The sequence below is a fragment of the Zootoca vivipara genome, chromosome Z, assembly GCF_963506605.1.
Source record: "Zootoca vivipara chromosome Z, rZooViv1.1, whole genome shotgun sequence".
Taxonomy (NCBI): Eukaryota; Metazoa; Chordata; class Lepidosauria; order Squamata; family Lacertidae; genus Zootoca; species Zootoca vivipara.
In genome coordinates this window covers 11,510,064-11,535,361 of record NC_083294.1, presented here as the reverse complement: position 1 = coordinate 11,535,361, position 25,298 = coordinate 11,510,064, and the positions used below count along the sequence as shown (strand labels likewise).

The 25,298-nt window shown below is 43.1% G+C and overlaps 1 protein-coding gene across 7 annotated transcripts in view; it reads left to right on the top strand.

Annotated features, from left to right (window-relative positions):
* Positions 1-25,298, top strand: part of SCAI (suppressor of cancer cell invasion) — a 90,794-nt gene that overhangs the window by 51,529 nt on the left and 13,967 nt on the right. For 6 of the 7 annotated variants that reach the window (XR_009557033.1, XM_035112857.2, XM_035112855.2 and 3 more), the window contains 11 exons: positions 1,162-1,257; positions 2,696-2,782; positions 3,052-3,171; positions 6,795-6,891; positions 10,263-10,361; positions 11,259-11,411; positions 14,002-14,103; positions 14,281-14,382; positions 17,394-17,472; positions 21,779-21,878; positions 22,482-22,563. Coding sequence is in view for 6 of the 7 variants with exons in the window: in XM_035112857.2 (XP_034968748.1) it covers positions 1,162-1,257; positions 2,696-2,782; positions 3,052-3,171; positions 6,795-6,891; positions 10,263-10,361; positions 11,259-11,411; positions 14,002-14,103; positions 14,281-14,382; positions 17,394-17,472; positions 21,779-21,878; positions 22,482-22,563 (1,117 nt within the window). In the remaining variant the exon portion in view is untranslated. The remainder of the gene's footprint in view (positions 1-1,161; positions 1,258-2,695; positions 2,783-3,051; positions 3,172-6,794; positions 6,892-10,262; positions 10,362-11,258; positions 11,412-14,001; positions 14,104-14,280; positions 14,383-17,393; positions 17,473-21,778; positions 21,879-22,481; positions 22,564-25,298) is intronic. The other variant, XM_035112856.2, reaches the window with a different exon arrangement.

Genomic DNA, 25,298 nt, shown 5'->3' with positions numbered 1-25,298 from the left:
TCTTGTGAATAGGCTTAGAAGTACTCAAGGCCGTGCCTGTGAGTTTTGTCAGGGAGATTAGCATGCCAGAAATTTGAACCAGGGACCTGTTGTTGAACATGGTTACTCACATATTAAAGTGTGTTACTGATAAGCCTATGGGAAGGTATATCTTGATTACCTAGGAAACCAAAGCTGCTGCTGTTATAAGTTTTTGGGTCAGTTCTTTTTGGTGAAAGTAGTGGGACAAATGCCATTTTATTCATTGATAAATAAAACCTGCTATTTATGGGGTATGAAGTATAGTATGTGACATCTTCTTTAGAAGAATACAATACTAGCAAGATCTTAATCTGCCCCCCACCCCAAAATCTATGTTTTTAGTAACAAAAATGACCCACAACCCCAATCTTGGATGGATATGTATATAGGAACATAGCAACTGCATACCCTATGTTGCTCAGGAATTCTTAGAAACAACAATAAAAAACAATCCATGCCATGCTGAAATCAGTGGTTAAAATCAGTGCAGTTTTGAAAGGCTCCACCTATCATCTTGATTCAAAATGTTGCCCAGTCTATTCAAGCATAAACCTGCTGCTTGATCTCAGGTGCCAAATTTAATTGTGATACCTTAAGACGGTTCAGCAAGGTTTATCTTGCCTGGGCTGGATCAGTCCTGTGGAGATACCTCCGTGGGTCGCATGTCGCTCGTTCGTGAATGAGTGCGGCCACAATTTTCTGCGTCTGTGCGTGCACAGACGCAATTTTTGGTGTCTGCGCAGATGTGATTTTCGACGTCTGTGCGTGCGCAGACGCAATTTTCAGCACTGCGGAAGCAAGTCCCTGCGCTGCGTTGCACCGGTTTAGCACAGCGCACGAGCAGGCAGCTCAGTTTGGGGGGCAGCTCATGGGCTGGTCAGACGACCTCTGCAGGCCACTTCCAGCCCATGGGCCTTAGGTTGCTGACCCCTGCCTTAAGAGGTGTCCAAATGCAAAACAAATGGACAATTTTCCATAATGTAAAGTAGATACATGAATGTTAGCATTAGGATTATGAGGCAGGTATGATGAGATAAGTAGCACCATTTTGTCTCTGGACTGTCTCTTCTCACAGTGAATGCCCTTCCTCCTTTCTTCCCTGCTTGGTAACATGGACTCTTCCTATTGGCTCTCTTGCAGAGACTTGCCTCAGTATGGGCAGAAGCAGTGGCAATCGTATTTTGGGCGGACCTTTGATGTTTACACCAAGCTCTGGAAGTTCCAGCAGCAGCACCGGTAAGAGCCAACTCTGCATCGAGATGGCTACCTACCTCTTTCAGGAACATGTGGGCCAGAGTGGTGTGTGTGATGGTGCCAGTTGGCTAGGTTGCCCAGGCCACCCTCCTTTCCTGGGCAAGAGAGCCTTAACCAACCCTCAGAAAAGTGGAGTATTACTCAATGGTGAAAATACAATTTATAGTGCAAGTTAACTGTTTTGCAGTCATGGGATCATAGAATTGTAGAGTTGGTCATCTAGTCCAACTCCCTGCAATGCAGGAATCTCAACTAAAGTATCTGTGACAGATGGCCATCTAGCCTCTGCTTTATAACCTCCAAGGAAGGAGAGTCCATCCCCTCCTGAGGGAGTCTGTTCCACTGTAAAACAGCTCTTACTGTCAGAAAGTTCTTGCTGATATTTAACCAGAATCTCCTTTATTGTAATTTGAATCCATTGGTTTAGGTCCTACAGTCCAGAGCAGGAAAAAGCTTGCTCCATCTTCCATGTGACAGCCATTTTTAGCTATTGAAGATGTCTATCCTATCTCCTCTCAGTCTCCTCTTAGGCAGGCTAAATATACCCAGCTCCCTCAACTGTTCCTTATAAGGCTTTGTTTCCAGACCTTACCTTTGATCATCTTGGTTGCCCTCCTCTGAACGTGTTCCAGCTTGTCAATGACCTTCTTAAATTGCAGTTCCCAGAATTGGACACAGTACTCCAGGTGTGGCTTGACCAAGGTAGAATAGAGCAGAAGTATGACTTCCCTTGTCGTTCATCTTCTCTCACAGAGTAGGTAGTTACTTGCTGGAGGCTAGGAATCTGTATGAAACACTTTCAGCACCTCTGCCAAACTACAATTCCCAGAAATGTCTGTGGGGAGGAGGGGATACTATGCCAGTTAAATTGGTGGAAGCATGTAGTATAAAATGCCCCTTGAGGTGGTGTGTGTGTGTGTGTGTGTGTGTGTGTGTATGAGAGGGGGGCAGGGAGAAATGTGGTTATCAGCAAATGAGCTTAATACTGCCTTCTGAGAGTTTGAGGATCTCTCATGGAATTAATGCAACATTTCTTGACTGGTTCCAGAATTATTATTGACAATCTTGGGGGGAAATGAGTACACTATTCATGAGAGAATGGATAAATAAAATCGGGGGCATAGTATGTATGGTAAAGCTCGCACTTATAATCAGAACCAGAGAGGGAAGACAGCAAGATAATGGAGAAAGGAGTCTCATTATAATGTACTGGAGCAATAATTGTGTTGCTTGGAACCTTGTAATATTGATCTGCTGTACTTGATTTTGGTACATAAGTATATCCTACTATGTTCAGTTCTAGATATTTCTTTTATTTTGGGCACTCGGTATTATATTTTGTTATTTTTAATTAGTATATATGTATGTGTATAAACATATATAACGTGACACTATCCCTTTCTTCTCCGCAAAAATAAAGGCAAGTTCTGGACAATCGGTACGGATTAAAGCGCTGGCAAATTGGCGAAATCGCTTCCAAGATTGGGCAGCTTTACTACCACTACTAGTAAGTGACAGCCCTTCCTGGATGCAGTGTGTGTGTGTGTGTCTGTGTGTGTGTGTCTGTGTGTCTGTGTGTGTGTGTCTGTATCTGTGTCTGTCTCTCTGTAGTGAAAGTCTTGCTGGCCTTAGCAATTAAGAGTGGCAAAAAGTTCAGTGGAATGTCAGAAGTGCCAGGAGGACTGCCGTGAGATGGGCAGCCCTCTCAGCCAAGGGCAGGAGGGGTACATGTTCATCTAGCAGAGCACTGAGCCCTTTGTGTTTCTTCCCACACAGCCTTCGCACGTCTGAAACCAGCTACCTGAATGAAGCCTTTTCCTTCTACTCTGCTATCCGCCAGAGGTCTTACTACTCCCAAGTCAACAAAGAAGACAGGTCAGGCCATGCCTCAGTCTTGTGAGTTTTTTGCAATTTAAAAGCGAGAAGTGTTGGATTTTCAAACTTGTGTGACTTGGCAGCTGGTGGGCAGCCACTTTCAGTTCAGTTGGCATCCCTTGGCTACCTGTGTGTCTCCTTTTTTTTTAAACATAATTTTTATTGATTTTACAAATTACAAAGAATGGTACATACATGAACACCTTTTCCACCTTCTTCCCATCCCCCTCCATGGGTCCTCCCCTGCCACAGAAGTATCCCACGCAGGTGAACAGTCAGAAGTGGTCCATTTTATGATTGGATTTCTGTCCTCCTCCCCCTCCCCTGCCCCCGAAGCCCCCCCCTGCCACCAGGGAGCTCCAGTGAACCAGGGCAGTACGCAGGAGTTCATCCATCCAACCATCTATTGTCATACCAAAAAAAAGAAAATACAAAAAGAGAAAAAGAGAAAAAAGAGAAGGAAAAAAAAGACAAAAAGGAAAAAAGACAAAAACAGAAAAAAAAAATCATCATAATTGTTAAATTCATAATTGTTAAACCATATTTTGTGGGCTTCCCCACCCTCCCCCCTTCCCCGGTTTTCCTCCCTTATTTATCATCTTCAACAGTTTCATAGTTCATATTTTATAACATACACCTTTATATCTTATACCACTTTTAAACTAACTATTATCATTTTCGCCTAATGTCCAATCACTGAAAAATCAAACTCCCATTTTTTCTTCCCGTGCCTAATTTTTACCCCCTCTATAGGCCTCCATATTTTCACCTTTTTCCAGAATCAATTCACTCTTTAAACCTATAACTATTGCCAAACTAACCTTACATCCCCCGAGTACCGGCTCCACCCCACCAATCCAGCAAGTTCCATAGTCAGCAGTCCAGTTATAATCCTATTAATCCATCCTTACAATCACAACTTCACTTTCCCTTCACCCCACCCCCTGTACCTGTGTGTCTCCTGCCTTGGGGGTGTGGGTGTTGGCAGGAGCAGGGATGGGGGAACCTGTGGCCCTACGGATGTCATTAGAATGTAATGCCCATCAAGCCCCAGGTGGGGTCTGGGGTGAAGGAGTTGCAGTTCAGCAGAATTTGAAGGACTACAAGTTCCCTATCCCTGATGAGTCATAGGCAGCTGTTGAATGAGGGCCCAGGAGTAAGAGCCAAGTGAGTCAATCAGGGAAGAAGCCAAGACTTTACGTGAGCCAGATCCAGGAGAAAGCTATTATCCAAAACTGTACCACATGGGTACCTGTGGCTCTCCAGTTGTTCTTAGACTCCAGATTATTATTTTTATTTCAAAGTTTGTATCCTGCTTTTCAACCATCTAGGTCTCAAAGCGGCTTACAACAATAAGCTATACCATTTACATAATTTAAGAACTAAATTAAACCACCGAAAGTTAAAACCTAAAGATTCTAAAAAGAAAAAGGAATGTAATGCAAAACATTCGAGAAGCATTCAGGGTGCAGTGGCCTTCTGAAACATAATGGTCTTTACCAGGTGTCTGAAACTTAGTAGGGACAGTGCCTGTCTAACTTCTTATTGGGAGTTCCATAGAGTTGGGCCCACAACATTAAGGGTGCAGATCCTTTTTGGCATTGAATTGTGGTTCTGGTTTCTCATCACTGCTCATTCAGGAATCTTTTATAAGCCCTTCCTGTTGAAGAGAGCAAGTTACCACCCTGGTTGGTGGAGCCACTTGGGTATTTAGGAGCCCATCACTGCCCAAGGTACTGCTTCCATCTGTAACACATTCCCCTTTCCAGCAGATGTAATATTCCAGCCTGTGAATGAACAGGGTTTCCAAGGTGTTCTTCAGAAATGTGATTTATCTCTGCTCAATGTTCCAAAGCAATGGCTCCTCTAACACTTTGGCCAGCAAGTAGATAAAGAGAAAGAAAAGACACAAATACATGGAATAATGAGTAAGGCAACTCTGTACTTGGGAAAAGAACTTAGGTGAAAGCAAGAACCCAAAGCCAAGTGCCACAGCAGATATCTGTTGGATGATATGAGTGTCAAGCTGGGTTTACAAGCCCATTTTTCCAGAGTCGTTAACTAACTACAGTATAGATAGGGTGAACCTACAGAATCAGCAACTTGCTGCAATCAGCCCTTTGGAACTGTTTTCCCCATTATGGCTGCTTACTTTTAAGGAAAGAGCTGGTGCTGTGATGTTCTTTTTATTTTGTTGATCTCTCTCTCTCTCTCTCTCTCTCTCTCTCTGTGTGTGTGTGTGTGTGTGTTCCAAAATAATATATATATATTCTACTAATGCTTACTTGTTTTTTGATGATTGCTTTTTAATATGTTCTTAGCTGTTTCTAACAACAACAACAACAACAACAACAACACCCCTGGTGGGCTTTACTGCAGGGGAAGCAGAATACAAAAATGTAGGTTCCTGACAGGTGCCCCAGTGGCTACTGCAGAGAGGGTGAAGGGCTTGGGATCTTTGACCTGGACCCCCTTCCCAGCCAAACATGCCTTAATGTGAGCTGCTTTAGAGAATAGTGTTTTGGAAACACATGTCTGATATCTTCAGCAGAGGTGTGAAACCAGTCCTGGGGTGCTCTTTGCTAGGGATCGTCTACATGAGACTCCTGGGTGCCAGGATGCCTGCCACTACCTTCTATGCCACCCTCTAAAGGTCTTAGGGAATATCCGTTCAAAAATCAACAATGCATGATGATAAACTGCGAGAAATGTCACAACAACACTGGGTACAAACTTGGGACTTCAAACATCTTGCAAGGTGCTGCCAAACAGAGCCCCAATTTTAGCAGGGGGTTCCCATGCAAACCCTTTCCTGGTTCAGGAAGGGGTTTTCATGGAATCCTGCTAAGCTTGAGCAGGATTTAACTTCTCGTCAGCTGAAGAGTAGGAGTTTGTTTGTTTGTTTGTTTGTTTGTTTTGTATACTGCCCTTCACCTGAGGATTGCTGAGTGGTTTATAGTATAAAAACACTGGTGGGAACAGGCATGCCACAGGCATTGCAGGATTTAACTCTACCTCCCATCATATGTTGTCACTAGTGATGCCAGCTGATGGGGTAGCTGGGCAGGCATGGTTTGGGGAATACAGCCTTGGGGGCCAAGATTGCCCCACAGACTGAAGCTTACCCAATCCTTTTCTTAAGGGATACAAGCTTTCTTCTTACCTGCTCTAAATCCAGCCATTTTGTTCCTTTCTGTCAGAAGTTAGATTTAGGAACAGATGAACCTGTGTTATTCCAAGCCAAACTATTTGTCAATCTCACTGGCCCATCTGCAGCCACCTGAGTCATTTGGCTGGAGGTGCCAGACATTGAATGTGGGACCTTCTGCATGCAAATCCTGTTCTCTAGAGCTATGATCCCTCCCATTGGCCAGATAGCTGTGCTGGCAGGTAGTAGAGAGGCACGTAGACCTCCAGAGTAAATTATCTCTTTTCCTCCAAGCACTCATCCTCTCAAGCTCCAATAATTCTACATGCGCTGAAAGTGAAATATTTTCTCCCTATACTACAGCTGTGATTAAAATCTAACATGGGCATCACTTGATATTCCTTCACAGGAGCCATGTCCCTCTTCATTTCTCTTCCATCTGCTAAATAATTTTCCCTTCTCCAATTTTCTTTCCTCTTTTTTTCTTCCGTTCCAGGCCTGAACTGGTAGTTAAGAAGCTGCGTTATTATGCACGATTCATTGTGGTTTGCCTTTTACTGAACAAAATGGATGTCGTCAAGGATCTTGTAAAGGTAAAACCAATAGTACCATTGTGATGTGTGTAGTTAAGACTTTTCACATGCTCCAAGGAGCTCGGAGCCTTGTATTAGCTTTGCAATGACCATGTGAGTGCATGTTAAGTTGAGGATGGCCAGAAAGCATTTGTGCCTGGCTTTTCCCCCACTGAAGCTCAGTGCTCTAATCACTATGCCACCTTGACTGTCCAATAGCAATTCCCAAATTCTGTGCAGTGAGAAATTAATGGAAGGGTCCTGGAATCTCAGGGTATCCATCCATGGAGGAGACTGTTTGTTGTGTTGCTGTATGAATCATTGCCCTATTCTTGCCTCCTTCCAGTCAGCCCCTGCCTTGGTGCAGATTGTACTTTGGGTATAAAGTGCAGTTGGATTGTTCAACCCATTCACGTACAGAGTAGCCTCAGAACTGCCCACTCTTGGGATTAGGTGGCTTTTCTGTGGTTTCTTCTTTTTCCAGTCAGGTTTTTGGCTGTTCTCTCCCTCTCAGTTTTTCCTCTTTCACAGGGTTGTTATGAAAGTTATGTGAATACAATAATGCATGTAGAAACATTGGAGAGTGGGGTAATGATTTTGGTATACTGTAAAGGCGTAAACCTCTCCAAGTGTACGAGTGAAACAGCAGTGCTTCCATTATTAATTTGAAGTGGTGGTGAAGTTTGTCCTGCTTGTATAAAAATAATAATATTGGGCACAGTGTTCTATGATGGGGTCTGGTCTGCAAGCTTCATTCAGGTGGCCCACAGCATGTCTGCAGGAGCAGCAGTTATGAATGGAGAGTGCAACTTACTGCTCTGTTGTTCTCAGAACTCAGCAGTTCACCTGGAAGCCAGGTGGTATGAACCTGAAGTGATGGAGGGGAGGAGGCACTTGAAAGGAGTGGAAAGCTGTGGATTTGATAGAAGGCTGGATTTAAGGAGTTCATTCTTGATTAAATTAAAAATCATCTAGCATAGTGCATTATTATTATGGTTATTGTTACATTTATATCCCACAGCTCCTCCAAGGAGTTCAAAGGGGTGTACATAGTTCTTGCTCTCTCAATTTTATCATCACAACTGCCCTGTAGGTTAGACTAAGAGACTATGACTAGTCCAAGGTCACCCAGTGAGCTTTGTGGTCAAGTGGGGCCTAGCACTCTGGTCTCCCAGGTCTTAGTCTAGTACTCTAACTGCTACACCACACTGGCTCTGCATTACAATAGCTACACAGTACTGTAATTAAGTGATCTGCCAACACCCATAGCACTTTCCAAGTAGTTGCAGGTGGGGGGAGTGGGAGTTTGGGAACCACTACTCTGAGAGAACAGTTGCACATTTGAGAATATGATAGCTCAGAGCCAAGATGCATAAAATGGTGGACGAAGATGGATCAGAGAAGATCAGACCAAAGAATACACAGAGCCTTTGGAAACAATACTGATCAAGATCTTCCTGAATATGAGAGTAGAATGGTAAAGTGAGAGGCAGCAGATAATGAAATGGAGAGGACCTTCACACAGGTGACTGGAGGAGTGGAACAGACAAATGATTAAGTAGTGATCCTGGAGGAGGGGGATGAAAGCAATGACAGACATTAAGAAGCATCTTGAGATGGCAGAGATAGAGCTGTGTACAAGTTGTAGTGAATTCAGAGGAAAAAGCTACCAAGCCTGTGCAAATTCTCTTGGTGAGGAAATGGAAGGAACCTTTTTCCAAATTAGGATGGGAAATCATGGCCAACAGGAAATGGGATTGGAAGATATGCAACTGGGTACAAATTAATGAATATACAACAAGTAGATAACTATGGATTATTATCCTTATAATAGATGTTGGGTTTTTATTTTTGTTTTTGAGATAAGGTCAACATACCGGATTGGAGGAAGACTATTCTAGGCATGTAGTGATGGTAACAACTGGGGAGCCCCTTTTGGACTTTTTTGTGGAAATGAGAATGAACTTGGGGTGTAGGGTTGCCAGACTCAATAGTGGACAGGACTTTTGTGCCTTTAATTGCCCTGCTCTCTTTTGAGTCTGGAAACCTTAAAGAGAAACCAGCAGACCCTTTGTTTAATTTCCAAGCAAAGAGTCTGCTGGTTTCTCTTTAAGGTTTCCAGACTCAAAAGAGAGCAGGGCAATTAAAGGCACAGATGTCATGTCCACTATTGAGTCTGGCAACCCTATTGGGGTGTCTGGGGTTGAAGATTGGGAAAAGATCATCTAGCTGAATGAGAAACAGCTGGATATTATCATGGAATACAGATAGATACTATCCTTTAGTGAACACTTTGAATATTCTGAATAATCTTTATTTAGTGAAGGGGCGCAGGTGGCGCTGTGGGTTAAACCACAGAGCCTAGGGCTTGCCGATCAGGTCGGCGGTTCGAATCCCCATGACGGGGTGAGCTCCCATTGCTTGGTCCCAGCTCCTGCCAACCTAGCAGTTTGAAAGCATGTCAAAGTGCAAGTAGATAAATAGGTACCGCTACAGCGGGAAGGTAAACGGCGTTTCCGTGTGCTGCTCTGGTTCGCCAGAAGCGGCTTTGTCATGCTTGCCACATGACCTGGAAGCTGTACGCCTGCTCCCTCAGCCAATAACGAGATGAGCGCTGCAACCCCAGAGTCAGTCACAACTGGACCTAATGGTCAGGGGTCCCTTTACCTTTACTATCCTTCAGTAAACACTTTGAATATTCTGAATAATCTTTATTTACATAATTGAGAGACAGAGAATCAGAAGTTCTCACCACTCTTTTTAGGTTTTATTATATTTTTCTTCATGTAGTTTTCCTTTTAGCCACTATGCTTTTGCTTTTTTTCCATTTTGTTCATTATGTCCTCTACTCTGGCTTAATGAGGTTGGAAGGTGATGGTTGGCAGGTGAAAGACCGTGCATGAGAGGCAGGGAAGGGAAGATCTCCCAGGTGAGATAGGAAGGTCAACGCCTTTCTAGGGGTGACAAGGGTTAAGGATCTACTTTTGGGAGAGGACTTTTTCCGTCATCCACCCGCCCCACTTTATCTTTTTCTTTTCTTTCTCTTTTGTTTTTGTTTTTACTTTTATTTAGATTAGTTTGATTACTTTGTTTTTTATTATACTGTATTGCATGTTGAAAAATTTCGATGATGATGATGTAGCACAGCTTACTAGGAAGTGGAAATGTGCCATCCAGCATGGATGTGGCCATGCACCATGGATCCTCGCTTCCTCACCTCTAGTTTACTGCTGTTACTGCTTCCCTGAACACTCTAAACAAATTCTTTTGAGCATTGCCACATGTTTGCTTACTTACTGCACATGCCGCCTACTCACAAAATCTAATCAAGTTAGCCCCCCTGCCCAAAGCAGCACTAAATCATCTCATTTGTTGCTCTCTGTACTTTCTAGGAATTGTCTGATGAGATTGAAGACTACACCCACCGCTTCAACACGGAAGACCAAGTGGAGTGGAATCTGGTTCTCCAAGAGGTGGCTGCATTTGTTGAGGTGAGGACTTAAAAGTGAATCTCTGCATTTTTCTTTCTTTCTGAAAGAGCTCAGTGTCTTCCCAGATCTTGACTCCTACCCTACATCTTCAGTGACAATCCTCAGGCAAAAAGGGCATTTAGCTCAGTATTCTATCTTCTACAGTAGCAAGGCAAATGCCCTAAGAAATTGGCAAGCAAAGGATGATAGAGTGTTCCCATTTGTTCCCAACATCTGGTAGTTAAAGGCTGCTGCGGATTATGTAAGCCCTTAATTCTTACAACCAATACCTCTTGTCTTCTCTGTTAATGGGTATTTTTAGCAAGCCACCTGAGATAGTTACCATTATTGTAGTTTGCTATTCTAGGAAGCAGAGTTTTTGTTAAAAAAGGCAAACCACACACCCATGCTTCTAGTTCTCATTGTTTTAGTGAGAAGCTTTTAAACGCTGAAAGAAATGGGAGGGCATCGTATTTCCTCTGTGCCTTCAAGTCATCTTCTACTACTCATTCCCCTTCCTAGTAACTCACCTTCTGCTTCTGTATTGTCTTTTGCCTTTCCCAGATAGGAACAATTGCTTTCATATGCTTTCATAGTGTTAGAAAAAGTAAATTGAGCAACATTATACAAGGGAAGCAACATCACTCAGTGGTAGAACATCTGCTTTGCATGCAATACACCCCAGATTCAATCCCCAATATGGCATTTCCAGGGATGTCCCCTGTCTGAGACCATAAGGAGTCATGACCAAAGAGTGTTGGCAATACTGAGCTTGATGAGCCAATGGTCTGACTTGGTATAAGGTGGCTTTCAGTGTTCCTAAGATAATATAAATTTTGCCAGCATATATGCATGTATGAGTCCAGATTATTCATGTCAGGGACCCTCATTCTCATGCCTGTCTCCCTTTCTTTCCAGGCAGACCCTGTGATGGTGTTGAATGATGACAACACCCTTGTGATCCTCTCCAACCGCCTCTCTGAAATGGGAGCCCCTCTGCTGGAGCAGGGGATGATCGTAGGGCAGCTGGCTCTCGCAGATGCGCTTATTATTGGCAACTGTAACAATCAGGTGGGATCCTGTACACATGCCTTTCGTCCCATGTCACAAGTGGGGTCATTTTATATCAAGTGATCCAACTCTTTTACCTCACGTCATCCAAATTCCTTCAGTAGCACCTTAAAGACCAACTAAGTTTTTATTTTGGTATGAGCTTTCGTGTGCATAAGAAGTGTGCATGCACACGAAAGCTCATACCAAAATAAAAACTTAGTTGGTCTTTAAGGTGCTACTGAATGAATTTTTTTATTTTACTTCGATCCAGACCAACACGGCTACCTACCTGTAACCAACTCACGTCATCCAGTTTTCTTAATACTTTGTGCACTTGTTCATAGAATCATAGAGTTGGAAGAGACCACAAGGGTCATCCAGTCCAACTCCCTGCCAAGCAGGAAGCACCATCAAAGCATTCCTGACATATGCCTGTCAAGCCTCTGCTTAAAGACCTCCAAAGAATGAGACTCCACCACACTCCTTGTGAGCAAATTCCACTGCCGAACAGCTCTTACTGTCAGGAAGTTCTTCCTAATGTTTAGGTGGAATCTTCTTTCTTGTAGCTTGAATCCATTGCTCCGTGTCCGCTTCTCTGGAGCAGCAGAAAACAACCTTTCTTGTTGAATGATCAAAACTAAGTTTTAAATCTAAAATTTTAGCTTTTTCTCTCATCCCGTTTTTGAGCTATGAGGGTTGGAAATTAAAAGAATATATGACAATTTTGGCTTTGTCTGACTACACAAAAACCTTAAAAGCTCAGTCCAGCATTGAGAAACTGAAAACACCAATCTCTTCAGAACTTCATGGGCTTTAATATGATAGGTCACAAGATGGACTTATTTTACATTTAAGTTACAGAATTTTAAATTTTAAGAAGTGATTAAAAAAATTAATGTGCATCACAACTGGCACACATTCACCAGATCTTGTGGAGAACATGCACATAAACTGTCTGTGCACAACTCCCTCTTCACAGACAGCTTATGTGCATGTTCTTCACAAGATCTGGTGAATGTGTGCCAGTACATGCGCGTGCATGCACACACACACACATGCACACTATAGGAGAATTATCAAACTGGAAAAGTTTGGCAACTCAGAATGCTTCTACTCTTGCCAGCTTGAACATCATGCTGAATCGTAGTTCAGTTTCCATAATCATGGCTCAGTGTTATGTCTGAACTGAACCAATCTTTGTCACCAGGAATAAACATGGTCTTCCAGGCTACACAGAGTGTAGAGCACAGGTGCATAAAGCAGCCCTTGACACCTCCTACCACCCACATTTCTTTTAAACAAACTGGGAGGAAAATCTATGCTCAAGACCCTGGAGAGAGCTGTTGCAGGTCAGAAACAGATTGTGCCGGGCTGAAAGAACCATTGATCAGGCTCTACATAGAGATGCTGATTAATTTATAACAGTCCCACATGTCAAAATCACAAACTGAGCTTTAAAAAGCCTGTTGCCATGTTGCAAGATGAACCATATGAACAGGCTTTAAAAAATAATGAGACAAAGGGTATAGCTATTTGACAAACATATTGGCTTTCTAATATAGCAGAGGTAACCAACAAGGCACTCTCCATATGTTGCTGGACCCCAACTCCCTCATCCCCAACCAGCACAGCCAGTGGTAAGGGTTGTAGTCCAATGACATCCAGAGGGGACCATGTTGGCTACCCCTGTGCTATAGCATAAAGTATCTATGGCTCCTCCAAAGAATTCTGGGAATAGAAGTTTAATGAGGGTGCTATGAAGTATACTGAAGATCCCTCACACACACACACACACACACACACACACACACACACACACCTATAATTTTTAGCATTATCCGTGAAGAGAGAGTGATTAATTAGCTGGTAATGATATAGGCCCCCAACAGTAATTTTAAGCATAATTTTTGAAAAGAGCTCTGGGCTTCCCCCTGCATTGCCTTTATGTCTGTGTTCTGCCAGTTTTCTAGACTTTTTAGAGGGTGAATGTTTTGCTCCTTTATATAGCTCTATGATTTGGCTTTTAAATATGTATATTCTGGTACTATTTTTAGTATTTCGCACTGCATTGTGCTTCTATTGTAATAATTGTAAAGTGGTATGCAGGGTTTCATTAAAAAAAAAAGCTGATACAGACACACACTTACTTGGTAGCTCAAAAGACTTTAATTTCCAGCACCAGTGGATGAAATTACACATAATGTGAGCTTTCAACAAGGGCTAGAAGTTCCAGACTTTTCATATATATATAATTTGACATTTCTTGATTACATCTTGATTACATATACAGCCAAGCCATTATTTTCAAGGCAGCCATTGTCACAAGCCTGAGCAATGTCAAATAATGCTTAATATTTTTTCTTTATGTGAGGACATATTTTATTCTTACTCCCCACCCCAATGACCTGGACCTCATTACTTTAAAAACTATATGTAACTGTGCTGATTCTATGTGCCTATTTTATGGTTTGGCTTTTTATGTTTTAATTTCCATCTGTTATGTAATTATTCTTGCCTATTTATATACATTTAAAAAAAAAATCTTTACCCACCAGAAATGGCTTTCATTATTCTAAAAACCTTTAATTTACAACTGTGTCTCTGGCAGGTGAAGTTCAGCGAGCTGACAATCGACATGTTCCGGATGCTGCAAGCTCTGGAGAGGGAACCTATGAACTTGGCATCACAAATGAGCAAGCCCGGGCTGCAGGCAAGTCCCCTCGTCTTTCCTCCCTGCACTCACCAGGCAAGGCAGTGGAAATTTATTTTAACTTCGGTTTGAGATCAGTCGGGATTCCATGTTGGGTTAATTGTATAGATCTGAGGGGCAGCTCATAACAGTGACGTGCTGTTTGTTTGTTTCTATCTTTCTTTCTTTTTTATACAGGAGACAACCGAAAAGCCAGCAAGAAGGGAAAACCCTCACAAGTACTTGCTGTACAAGCCAACCTTCAGTCAGCTGTACACCTTCTTGGCTGCATCGTTTAAGGTATGTGCCAAAGGAGGAGGTGCCTCTTTCTGGTGATAGAATATTCCAAATAGTGAAGGCTCGTCCAGTAGGATAAATGAGACACTGCCCCACCAACCTCAGTCTGCCATGAGTCAGCAGGCACTTTCCTGCCTTCTTACTTGCAACCACTCTTGGGGTGGGGAGCTGCCTGTCAGCTCCTTCATCAGTCTCAGTGTGGTCCCTTGTATAACTCAGCAGGGATGAGAATAGGAGCAAAACTAGAATTGGGAGGTTCTATCTATTTTTGTCTGGCACTATCTACTGTTGGCCTCCATGCCTTCTGCCCCACCAGCCACCACTGCTCCTAAAATACCATTTTGCCAAGTTAAAATGCAAGTGAGCAGGTGTATCTCCTGAGAAAAAAAGGTGTTTGTTGAGCACAATTCAAATCAATAACCTTTATTAGGCATGACAAATTCAGACGCTTCAGAACAAAATTATGAGTAAAACATTCACATTATAAACTTCATGAAATAAAATACATATTAATTGATTTAGTATTTTAGAGGTTGAGCACAATTGAAATGAATAGTGACAAATTTTAAAAATACTATCATTGCTATGAATTGAATTTTATTCATCTAGTTAAACTGTTTTATACACTTTTCCTTTGGAGAGCTCAAGGCAATAAGCAACAGCAATTTAATTTTCAGATTACCCTGCAGTGAATGCATAAGCAGCAGTGGAAGACAATTGAATACAGCAGCAATAAAAAATCATTCACAAAACCAAATACAGTTTCAAATGGGGGGGGGGGGGACCACCACTATCCCAATTAGCTAATGTAGCAGTTTCCAGCCCAAATGTATTTCTAAAGAGAGTGTTGTTGTTGTTTTTTTACCAGCCTATTGAAGGCTACTGCAAGAGGAGATGAGGCAGGTTTCCCTCAGTTGGACACAAATTTAGAATTAGAAAGAGAAGAGAGAAGGAGAGGCTGTTTTGCCTCTTCCAGAGATGGCTGGGTTGAAAGAGGAATCATTGTTCTTGTTTTAAATACAGTCATCCTGACTTGAACAGGTTGTTGTAATAATTTTTAAAAGACTGCCAAACCTATTTGAACAGAAGCAACAGCAAGACAAAAGAGGTTTCTTTGTGTGTTGCCTGGAGGTTGGCAATGATCTTTTAAATAAAAAAGTTGAAAGTGGCATTTGAGTGAGATGCGTCACTTCCGTGTTGCTCTGCCTCCTCCCAAGCATTCATTCATTCATTCATTTAGCAGTATATGCTGCTTGGTTGTAACAAAACCTCTGTTTACAGGAACCATTAAAAAGATCAATAGGAAACCCAACTGTTTTGTGTTGATCATTTTAACGGAAAAACATCAAGACTTACTGTCCCTGGGGTTTGCCAACACCACTCCAGAGCCCTTCCTGGACAGCACGGATGGGGTGCTGCTGTGCAATGGGGTGGACAATAAACCATAGCATCCCCTGTCTGTTTCTCTGGCCCAGCACCAGGTGCAGATCTCCTAAGCCCATTCCAAGATCAATAGGTTTTAATAAATAAATAAATAAATAAATAAATAAATAAATAAATAAATAATTTATTATTTATACCCCACCCACCTGGCTGGGTTTCCCCAGCCACTCTGGGCGGCTTCCAACAGACATTAAAATACAATAATCTATTAAACATTAAAAGCTTCCCTAAACAACACCTAAATAGTAACACCTCCCCTTTCTCCTCCTCCTCCCAAGTCTAGCCTAGCTCTGTACCAAGTAACCAGATGGACACAGCTGAGTTAGGTCAGGCCCACCCAACTCGCCCATCCAAGTCTTGGTAATGCGTACCACATCTGCCCTTTTATCCACCACCAGTTTGTGGGTTAGCATGGTCTCATTGTGGACTGACCTGCCATTTAATAACAGCACCATTGGACCAGAGGGCTAAGAAGTAAGCCACCAGCAACTTCCAGATGAGTGAAACAGCGGACAAGAGCCTCTGCTGCAGTTGTGTGGAAACAGGAGAGGGGTCTCAATGGAGCTAGCAGTGAGAAGGACACTAGAACTTACAGATATCCAATGAAGCTGAATGTTGGAAGATTCAGGACAAATAAAAGGAAGTGTTTCTACACTATGTAGTTAATCTATGAAACTCACTCCTACTCCTTTTTTGGAGGTCTTTAAGAAATGCTTTGATGGTGTTTCCTGCTTGGCAGGGGGTTGGACTGGATGGCCCTTGTGGTCTCTTCCAACTCTATGATTCTAGGAGGCAACAATGGCCACCAACTTGAATGGCTTTGAAAGAGTATTAGAGTAGTTCATGGAGGATAAGACCATTGATGTCCACTAGCCACGAAGACTATGCTGTTTCTCAATGGTCAGAGGCAGTAAATGCTTCTGAATAAATGGTAAAGGACCCCTAGACAGTTAAGTCCAGTCAAAGGCGACTATGGGGTTGCAGCGCGCGACTATGGGGTTGCAGCGCTCATCTCGCTTTCAGGTCAAAGGAGCTGGCATTTGTCCACAGACAGCTTTCCGGGTCATGTGATGAGCATGACTAAATCACTTCTGGTGCAACGGAACACTGTGACGGAAACCAGAGCGCATGTAAACGCCGTTTGCCTTCCCGCCACAGCGGTACCTATTTATCTACTCGCACTGGTGTGCTTTCGAACTGCTAGGTTGGCAGGAGCGGGGACAGAGCAACAGGAGCTCACCTCATCACGGGGATTCAAACTGCCAACCTTCTGATCAGCAACCTTCTCAATACCAGTTGCTGGAAGCCACATGAGGGGCGAGTGCTTCTAGCAGCGCTCTTATTATCTTATTATGGATGGAATTCCTTCAATCCAGTGCAAGTCCTACTGCTACGTTTATTAAAAATTTTTTTTAACATATTAATATTGGGTTATCCTTGATACAGACAGCTTAAAATAAATGATATGTTTCTGTATTGTGCATTAATAAACAAAGGCCTACCTCCCCCTCTCCAATTTTCCCTCACCAACTCCCCTTCCCCCCCATCCCTTTCTCCTGTCAAAATTTCAGGAGCTGCCTGCAAATAGTGTCCTGCTCATCTACCTGTCAGCCACTGGCGTGTTTCCTTCAGGTCGTTCGGATAGTGAAGGTACAAATAAAGGAATGCTCCCTGTCATGAGCAGGGCCTGAATTCTCTTTATGATCCACAATCTGATGGGGGAAGCCTCCAAATGCTTTTTCTCTTGGAAAATAAGCTGTGGGCTGGCATTGCCTTTGCTGGGTATGGCTGCCCAACAGGAAGTGGCGTTTGGATTTTCTTCTCATGTCTACCTTTTGCCACACCTTAAGATTTTTGAGGTGTTGGAAGCGTTAGCACCCGATTCAGGTGCTTTACTGGGCTGGAAGATCTTCTTTGTGTGGTGAAGAAGTGGGGTGTATGAACCTCTATGCCATGCACACTGTGTGATGCCCAGCAGATGTGTATCCCATACGTCTCCATTAGTTTCTCTCTCACCTTTTTTCTCCAAGGAGCTTAATGTGGTTTACATGGTTCTCCCTCTCATCATTTTATCCTCACAATAACCCTATGAGGTAGGTTAAGCTTAGAGGCAGCAACAGGCCCAAGTTCACCCAATAAGCTTCATGGCCAAGTGGGGATTTGAGCCCTGGCCTCCCACGTCCTAGTCTGACAAACACTCTAGTCACTACACCACACTGGTTCTCCTTTCACGCCCCAGGGAGGAAAGAGTGGACAACAAAGCCTTTTTTCCAGCCTGAGGGCCACATTCCCTTCTTTGAAGGCTCCAAGGGGCCACATGCCACTGGTGGGTGGAACAATGTGAATGTTTACCTTTGTGCAGTGGGCTAGTTTCTATGCACAAACAATACACACAAACACCCAGCCTCCATCCACGCAAGCAAGAGGCATTATCAGAGTTTAAGGGCACATTCCAGCCAGCCAAAACCATTCACAGTGTGAAGCAGATCCAGTGAGGGTTATGGCCTGGAGAGAGGGAGAAAATCTTAAGGGCCAGATAAAGAACACTGGAGGGTTGCTTTTGGCCCCACGGCCTGAGGTTCCCCACCTCTGCTCTCCAACCTGGTCTTAAAGTGTTACAAGGCTCCATATGGAGCATATCACAGTACTGGGGAGTGCCTGATCTTCACTACATGAAGATGATAACCAGCCTTGTAAGTGTTTGGTAAATGGTGCCTACTGAATGCTTCTGGGACTCATTGTCCCTTTTATTTAAAAAACAAAACAAAGCAGTATGAACACAAAGCCGTGTTGATAGTATTCAAGTGCAGCCAAAGGATGACTGCTTGGGGGGGGGCATGCTGTAGAGATGGTGGATATTTCCTCACAATTCAAGCCCTTGTCATGACTTTGGTAATTTCCCTCCACCCCACCTCCACCCCACCTATCCGACCTGGAAGAATATTGGGATGCAGCTGCCATCTGTGCTTTGTTTGTTGTTTTGTTTTTTAAGACAACTCCCTCCCCCCCTCAAAAATACAATCATGAAGATGATCCATTCCAAAAATTGGCTGAAGTTGAATGAATGGATCATACAAAGTGAAAGAATTTGATTCTCATGGTACCATGTTTGCATTCAACAACAACAAAAATTCCTCCTAGTAGATGTCGTATTAAATCTGCTCCATTCACTTAAAAGACTTGCATTCCTTTATAAAATGCATGCTTGTTTCATCTTTCCTTGCATGATTCATAAACCTTTCCAGATACTTATATTTTTTTAAAAAAAACCCCACAAAAACACCTGTAACAAAAAGTTTACAGGGTTTTTTTTGCTGTGTACTTTGGTGCCAAATCTTTGTCCTCTCGCTTGAATGTGGTTTTTGTGGGTGGGTGGGTCTTGTGCCTGCTGCATGAGCTTTTGTTGTTCCCAAAATAAAGGTAAAGGAACCCCTGACCATTAGGTCCAGTCATGACTGACTCTGGGGTTGCGGCACTCATCTCGCGTTACTGTCCGAGGGAGCCGGCGTACAGCTTCCAGGTCATGTGGCCAGCATGACAAAGTCGCTTCTGGCAAACTAGAGCAGCACACGGAAATGCCGTTTACCTTCCCGCTGTAGTGGTACCTATTTATCTACTTGCACTTTGACGTGCTTTCGAACTGCTAGGTTGGCAGGAGCTGGGACCGAGCAACGGGAGCTCACCCCGTCATGGGGATTCGAACCGCTGACCTTCTGATCAGCAAGCCCTAGGCTCTGTGATTTAACCCACAGCGCCACCCGCATCCCTACATACAGTAGGACAAATGTCCCAACATACAGTAGGACAAATGTCCATCTCCACCCTTTGTACAACTTTCTAGATTTTCTGTTAATGCTTCTGGCTCAAAGTGGGAGGTGAGCCTTGGGGACCATCTGTGCAAAATGTCAACCTCCTCCATTCAGCCACAGAGATGACATTAATGCAGCTGGGACTCTAGGAGGGAAAGAGAGCTGGCTGACTAAGTCATTGACATGATGGGTAAGCAGAAGAGGTAAAAATTAATTAGGGGTAATTTTAGGAAGGGATAAATTGATAGTTAGTAAGAATTGGTTTGTCTTCTGTAACTGAACAGAGTTTGAGGAATGGGCCCTGCCTTTTGAGGCACAACAAAGCAGATAATCTTAGAGTACTTGAACCATGGAAGGATGGAGTATCAGACAAAGAGAAAGGGAGGATAGGCCTAAGAAAAAGAGAAGGAGGATAGGCTCTGCCTCACCCATGAAACTGCCCCATAATCTTCTGAGCTCAGTAAGGCAAAGTTGCAATGGCAACATTCCTGATATTTGCTTTTCCGCAACAACAAATTATTATTTTTTAATCAATGTTTCCTTTCGTTAGCTGCTTTGGCCTTTCCTCGGGAAGGTAAAACTGGTTATTAATCAGCAAGTGAAATTTGGGTAGTAAATGAAGAACCAGGATTGTTGTCTCAGCCCTTCCAATTATACCCATGTACAAAAGTCAGCCGAAGATTATCCCTGTCAATCCATGTGGCCAACATAGACCAATGTGGTATTGCTGAATTCAGCCTTGTAATGATAATTTTAAAAATATTGGACTTGCACATAGCTACCTGCAGTCCACATGATTGGCTTTCCAAGCTGAACGTACTGGGAAGAGCAAACAGTATCTCTTGTTCCCTAGAATGTTACAGCTTCATGAGCATGGAAAGCAGCATTTGAGGGAGGGGCCATCTGCAATGTATGTTTAAAGCAGTACCATGCCACTTTAAACACTCATGTCTTCCCCCCAAGCATCCTGGGAGCTGCAATTTATTAAAGGTGGTGAGACTTGTTAGGAGACCCCCACTATTCTTTGCACAGAGCTGCCATTCCCAAAGTACCCCATGTAGAGGGAACTGTTAAACCACTCTGGGAATGGTAGCTTTGTGAGGGCAATAGGGGGTCTCCTAACAAGTCTCACCACCTTAACAAACGGAAGTTCCCAGAATCCTTTGGGGGAGCCCTGAGTGTTTAAATGTATAGTGCAGATGGAGCCTGATTCTAAAGACTACATTTAACACTTGTCAATGTTGCTATGTGCAATAAGTAACTGGGTCTCCAGGAGGAGGAGTAAAATCTTAGGGTCAAACTAGGCAAATTATACTGTCTCCATTGGGAAGAGATGGTTAAGCGCAAAGACAATTTGGAAAATCCCATTGTCTTCTTGTGGAAAATGCTTGAATTCCCACTAGGCAGTTGTGAAGCTGGTAGTGAAGCATCTTGTGTAAGTGGCTGTTGCCCATAGTTGGGTCAAAAAACCAGATTTTCCCTTTTTAAAGCTTCCCACGGCATCCTCCCATCAGCATTCTCTCTCTCTCTCTCTCTCTCTCTGCTTGCTGGTGGCTGGTATCCACAGCAAATCTGGAAAGGTTCTTTCTGACCTGCTAACGTGGAAGGGTGGATTTCTAGTTCTTGGTTGTATTGATTTTGATTGTGGTGTGTGGGTTTAAACATGGCGTATATTGGTCCTTCCTGTGTATATGTGAAATAAACACGGTTTTAGTTAGAGAGGTCTCTAATGATATCGGCACAATCCTTTTGGCCCTACACAATCTAAAACAGGGATAGTAAGCTGGCAGCCCTCAATTCCAGCTCATGGAAGAAATCCCCCCCCCACAACCTATGGCAGCTGTACCAAATTCTAATCAAGTTCATAGTAAGTTATATTGGGATGAAGTGAATCTGTGTTGTGTTTTGAATTCATAGGCTAAAATGAATCAAAAGCTAAAGGACATCTTGTATTGTCAAGATGGGGGGCAGACATTGGCCAAGTGAACTTCCAAACCCATAATCCATTAGTTATCTGCAATCTCTCCCAGATTCTCTTTTTTTTCTCCCAAATGGGGGCTGCTGTTCATCTCCCGTGTTTGTTTCATTGCCAACACCTAGCTGTGTAGCTGCTGTTCATTCTGGCCTCCTGTTTGCATTTTCTGCAGGTCCCTATGATTTTGGGGGTGTCCTGACAAACAGCAACCGGGACATCATAAATGGGGATGGCATCCACAAGCGGAACCAGTCGTACAAAGAGATGCACTGGTGAGTACCATGTACCTGGAAGAGTAGGTGGCAGGAGCCCTCAGCCCTTGGAATTCAGTTATGGGACTTTTGCTGCCCCGTGGTTTCAGCATTTATACTGGCTTCTTCCAACTGGGATTTTGAGGCTGATGCTTCTCCCGCAGCTCATACACATTTCGTATAAAGCCTTAACCTCAAGGGCAGTGTTGGGGGGTATTTTTCAACCTGCATGCTACATTCGTTCAATAGCAACATTTTTGGGTGGCTGCATGTCGGTGGTGAGTGGGCCCAAAGACAGTAGGGGAAGCAGTGGAGGTGACATCTCCATGCCCTAGGCCTAGGCACACACCTACATCTCTCCATCCAGGCAAGCAAGAAGCATTATCCAGCAAGCTCTTATTATGTTCTTGTGACCATGACCTCAGGCCTCTCTGTTTAAACTGGTGGGTGGAGGGTCCTGTTTAGGTTTGCTTAGTTTCCTTTAAGCGCTTTTATAAATAAGTAAATGGAAGGTTGTGATGGAGGGTGGGGAGACCCCTGGAATGATGTTATGTTACTAAGGAAGCAACCATCTCTTCCCAGGTTCCAGGCATACTTTTGAACCGTTTCTGTTCTCTCTTTCAGTCTACACCCTGGTGATCTCTATCCTTTCACGAGGAAGCCTCTGTTTATCATAGTGGACTCCTCTAACAGCGTTGCCTACAAGGTAACACCTTTTCTCCATTATTATTTATTTATATGCCTCCTTTCCGTAGTTAAGGTGTGCTCTAGATGCCTTACAACCCCAGAAAATTCACATAATTTGCTCTGTTATATACAAAAATGCAACCAAATTTAAAACCTTATGTGATAAAAAATGAAAATGAAAACCTCTCAGTAAGTATACAGTAAAATTTAACAATTGTTACGTAGATCATAAGACCCGAGAATAAAAAGAAAGCAATATAATCCCAATAACAGCTAAAATAATGTATGTCAGAATTAAATATTGTCTCCAGCAATAACTCCTAAGCGACACCCCCCCCATGCCAATAGTTTCTAGACATACTGGACAGTAAGAATTACAGGCCTCACAGGTCAGATAGTCTCTGGCCTCTCCAGCACCAGCTACTTTTGCAGCTGGAATCAGGGTGCTGCCCCCCAAACCCAGCAAAGCAGGGATGAGGGTCTTGCAGGGCTCACAGATAAGATGGTTTTTAAAATGTTGGTGTTTTTACGTGTGCCATTTGTTGTACATAGAACATTCTTATAATGTGTATACACAACATTTACTGTATTCAAGGGAACAAATAAAAAAACTGAACAATTTTTTAAAAAACTTAATGCCTTGGTAGTTGTGAGTAACTGACTTTTATAAAACACTAAAATGTCCTTTATGAAAAAGTGAAATACCCAACACATTTGGGATTTGGTACTGAGCTTACTTCTGAGATTTAAAGCACAATTGCAACTGTGCATGTTCCTGGCCTTTTTAGAGTTCTCTAAGGTGGTGTGATGTGTTAACCCATGGATAAACTGCAGCCCCTTTGGACAGACATAGCAATGTTAATGTGCCAGCAGCTGTGCTGTGACTTGCTTCCTTCCTTGTTTTGACCATTTCAGTTTATTTTGCTGTTGCTAATTCTAGTTACCTTATTGCACATTATATATATATATATATATATATATATATATATATATATATATATATATATATATATATGAGAGTGTCTATATCACATGCCCTGGGTAGAGTAGCACAGAGCTCTGTGCTTAATCATCACTTTGACACTGGGAGGGAGAGAGGGGGGGTGACTATTACTCTGATTAGACCCAGCTGCTCTTTAATATGTTAACAAGCTTAGTAGGAATTAGTGTAATGAATTTTAGTGGAATTGACAGATTTGGAAGAGCACTTGCTGTCTTAACAGGTTGAGTCCCGGATAAAAACTAGAAGGATGCTTCCCTTCCTTTCCCCTGCCTAAATTTCTAATTTCCCCCAGCATCTCTTTTCCACCACGTGTTAGAAAACACTCATTTGACTGGAAAAACTGAGCAGTCATCCACCTCAAAAAAACATTTGCTTTGTCTCATTAGCTGTTGCATACAGAAAGTTAAATTTCATGTTGGGTTGTCCACATGACATCCCCTGGTGCACTGCATAGACTTCTGTTCCGTATTTAGGACATTTGTAATCCACTCTTCTGCCAAAAAGGCTCCCACCATGGCTTATCTACAAAAACACAAGGGGAAAGTGACAGTGAAGTGAAAGAGGTGGGTGGGAAATAAAACTCAGGCACCAATTCTTAATGTTGACATCCTTCTGTCTCTTGAGACAATGTAGGAGTTCACCTTTGAGGGTGAAGTCAAGCTGTTGGAAGGTTACAGTACCTGTTGTGGCTGTAGAGACTGGGACGGGAGAGACATGTTTTGTTGCATCTGGAGAAGATAAAGGCGTCCAGTTGTGCTGCTGGCTGCTGCAGATGTGCCATGGCTTTTTTAACAACCTCTGTGCTTCTCCCAGTGGTCATTCCTCCTCTGGTCACTGCTAAGGATACACAACTTGACTTTCTGCAGGCACTGCAGTCATCTGCAACTGATTCCCACTCCAAGGGGTTGATGTTGCCAGCCTTCATGTCTCATTTGCAGACATCTTTGAAATACAGATTTGGTCTGCCAATTGGCCTAGTGCCTGAAACCAGGTCCTCATAGAGCACATTCTTGGAGATCCTGCCATCTTCCATGCTGTGGACATAGCCAAACCAGCATAGATGTTGATGAGACAGGAGTGTGAACATGCTGGGAATGTGGATTTGGGAGAACATGTCTTTGTCTGAAACTTTGTCCTCCCATGTGATAACCAAAATCTATTCAATAGATGCATTCTACTTGGATGAATTTCACAAGCTAGTTTTCTGCTGCATCTAGTTTTAAACTTTTAACCATGTTTCTGATGACAAGGAATGCTGCAAAAATACCCTAGTCCAGGGGTGGCCACCTCCCAAGAGACTCTGATCTACAAACAGAGTTAAAAACTGGGAGTGATCTACCCCCTTTTGGGGGGTTCAGGTCAAAGCTGTTGAGTTATTTTAAGGAAGGGAAGCCCTGTTTTGGGGGGTTTAGGTCAAACTTGTTGAGCTTCTTTTAGGAGGGAGGGAGGCCCATTTTTGTTTAGGGCTTCATGTCATAGTTCAGCTTTTTTTTAGGGAGGAGGAAAATTTTGGGTGAGCTTTTTTTAGGGGTGCCAGTGATCTAGCAGTGATCTACCACAGACACCCAGTGATCTACTGGTAGATCACAATCTACCTGTTGGACGTGCCTGCTCTAGTCCAACAAAGAGTTATGATCACAAAATAATCTTTATCCATTCTACTGCGTTTCTGAATTACCAACTGATTTTTAAAAAAACAACCACAAGGTAGATATAGATGCTAATGGTGGCCAACCTAGTATGTTTTCTTG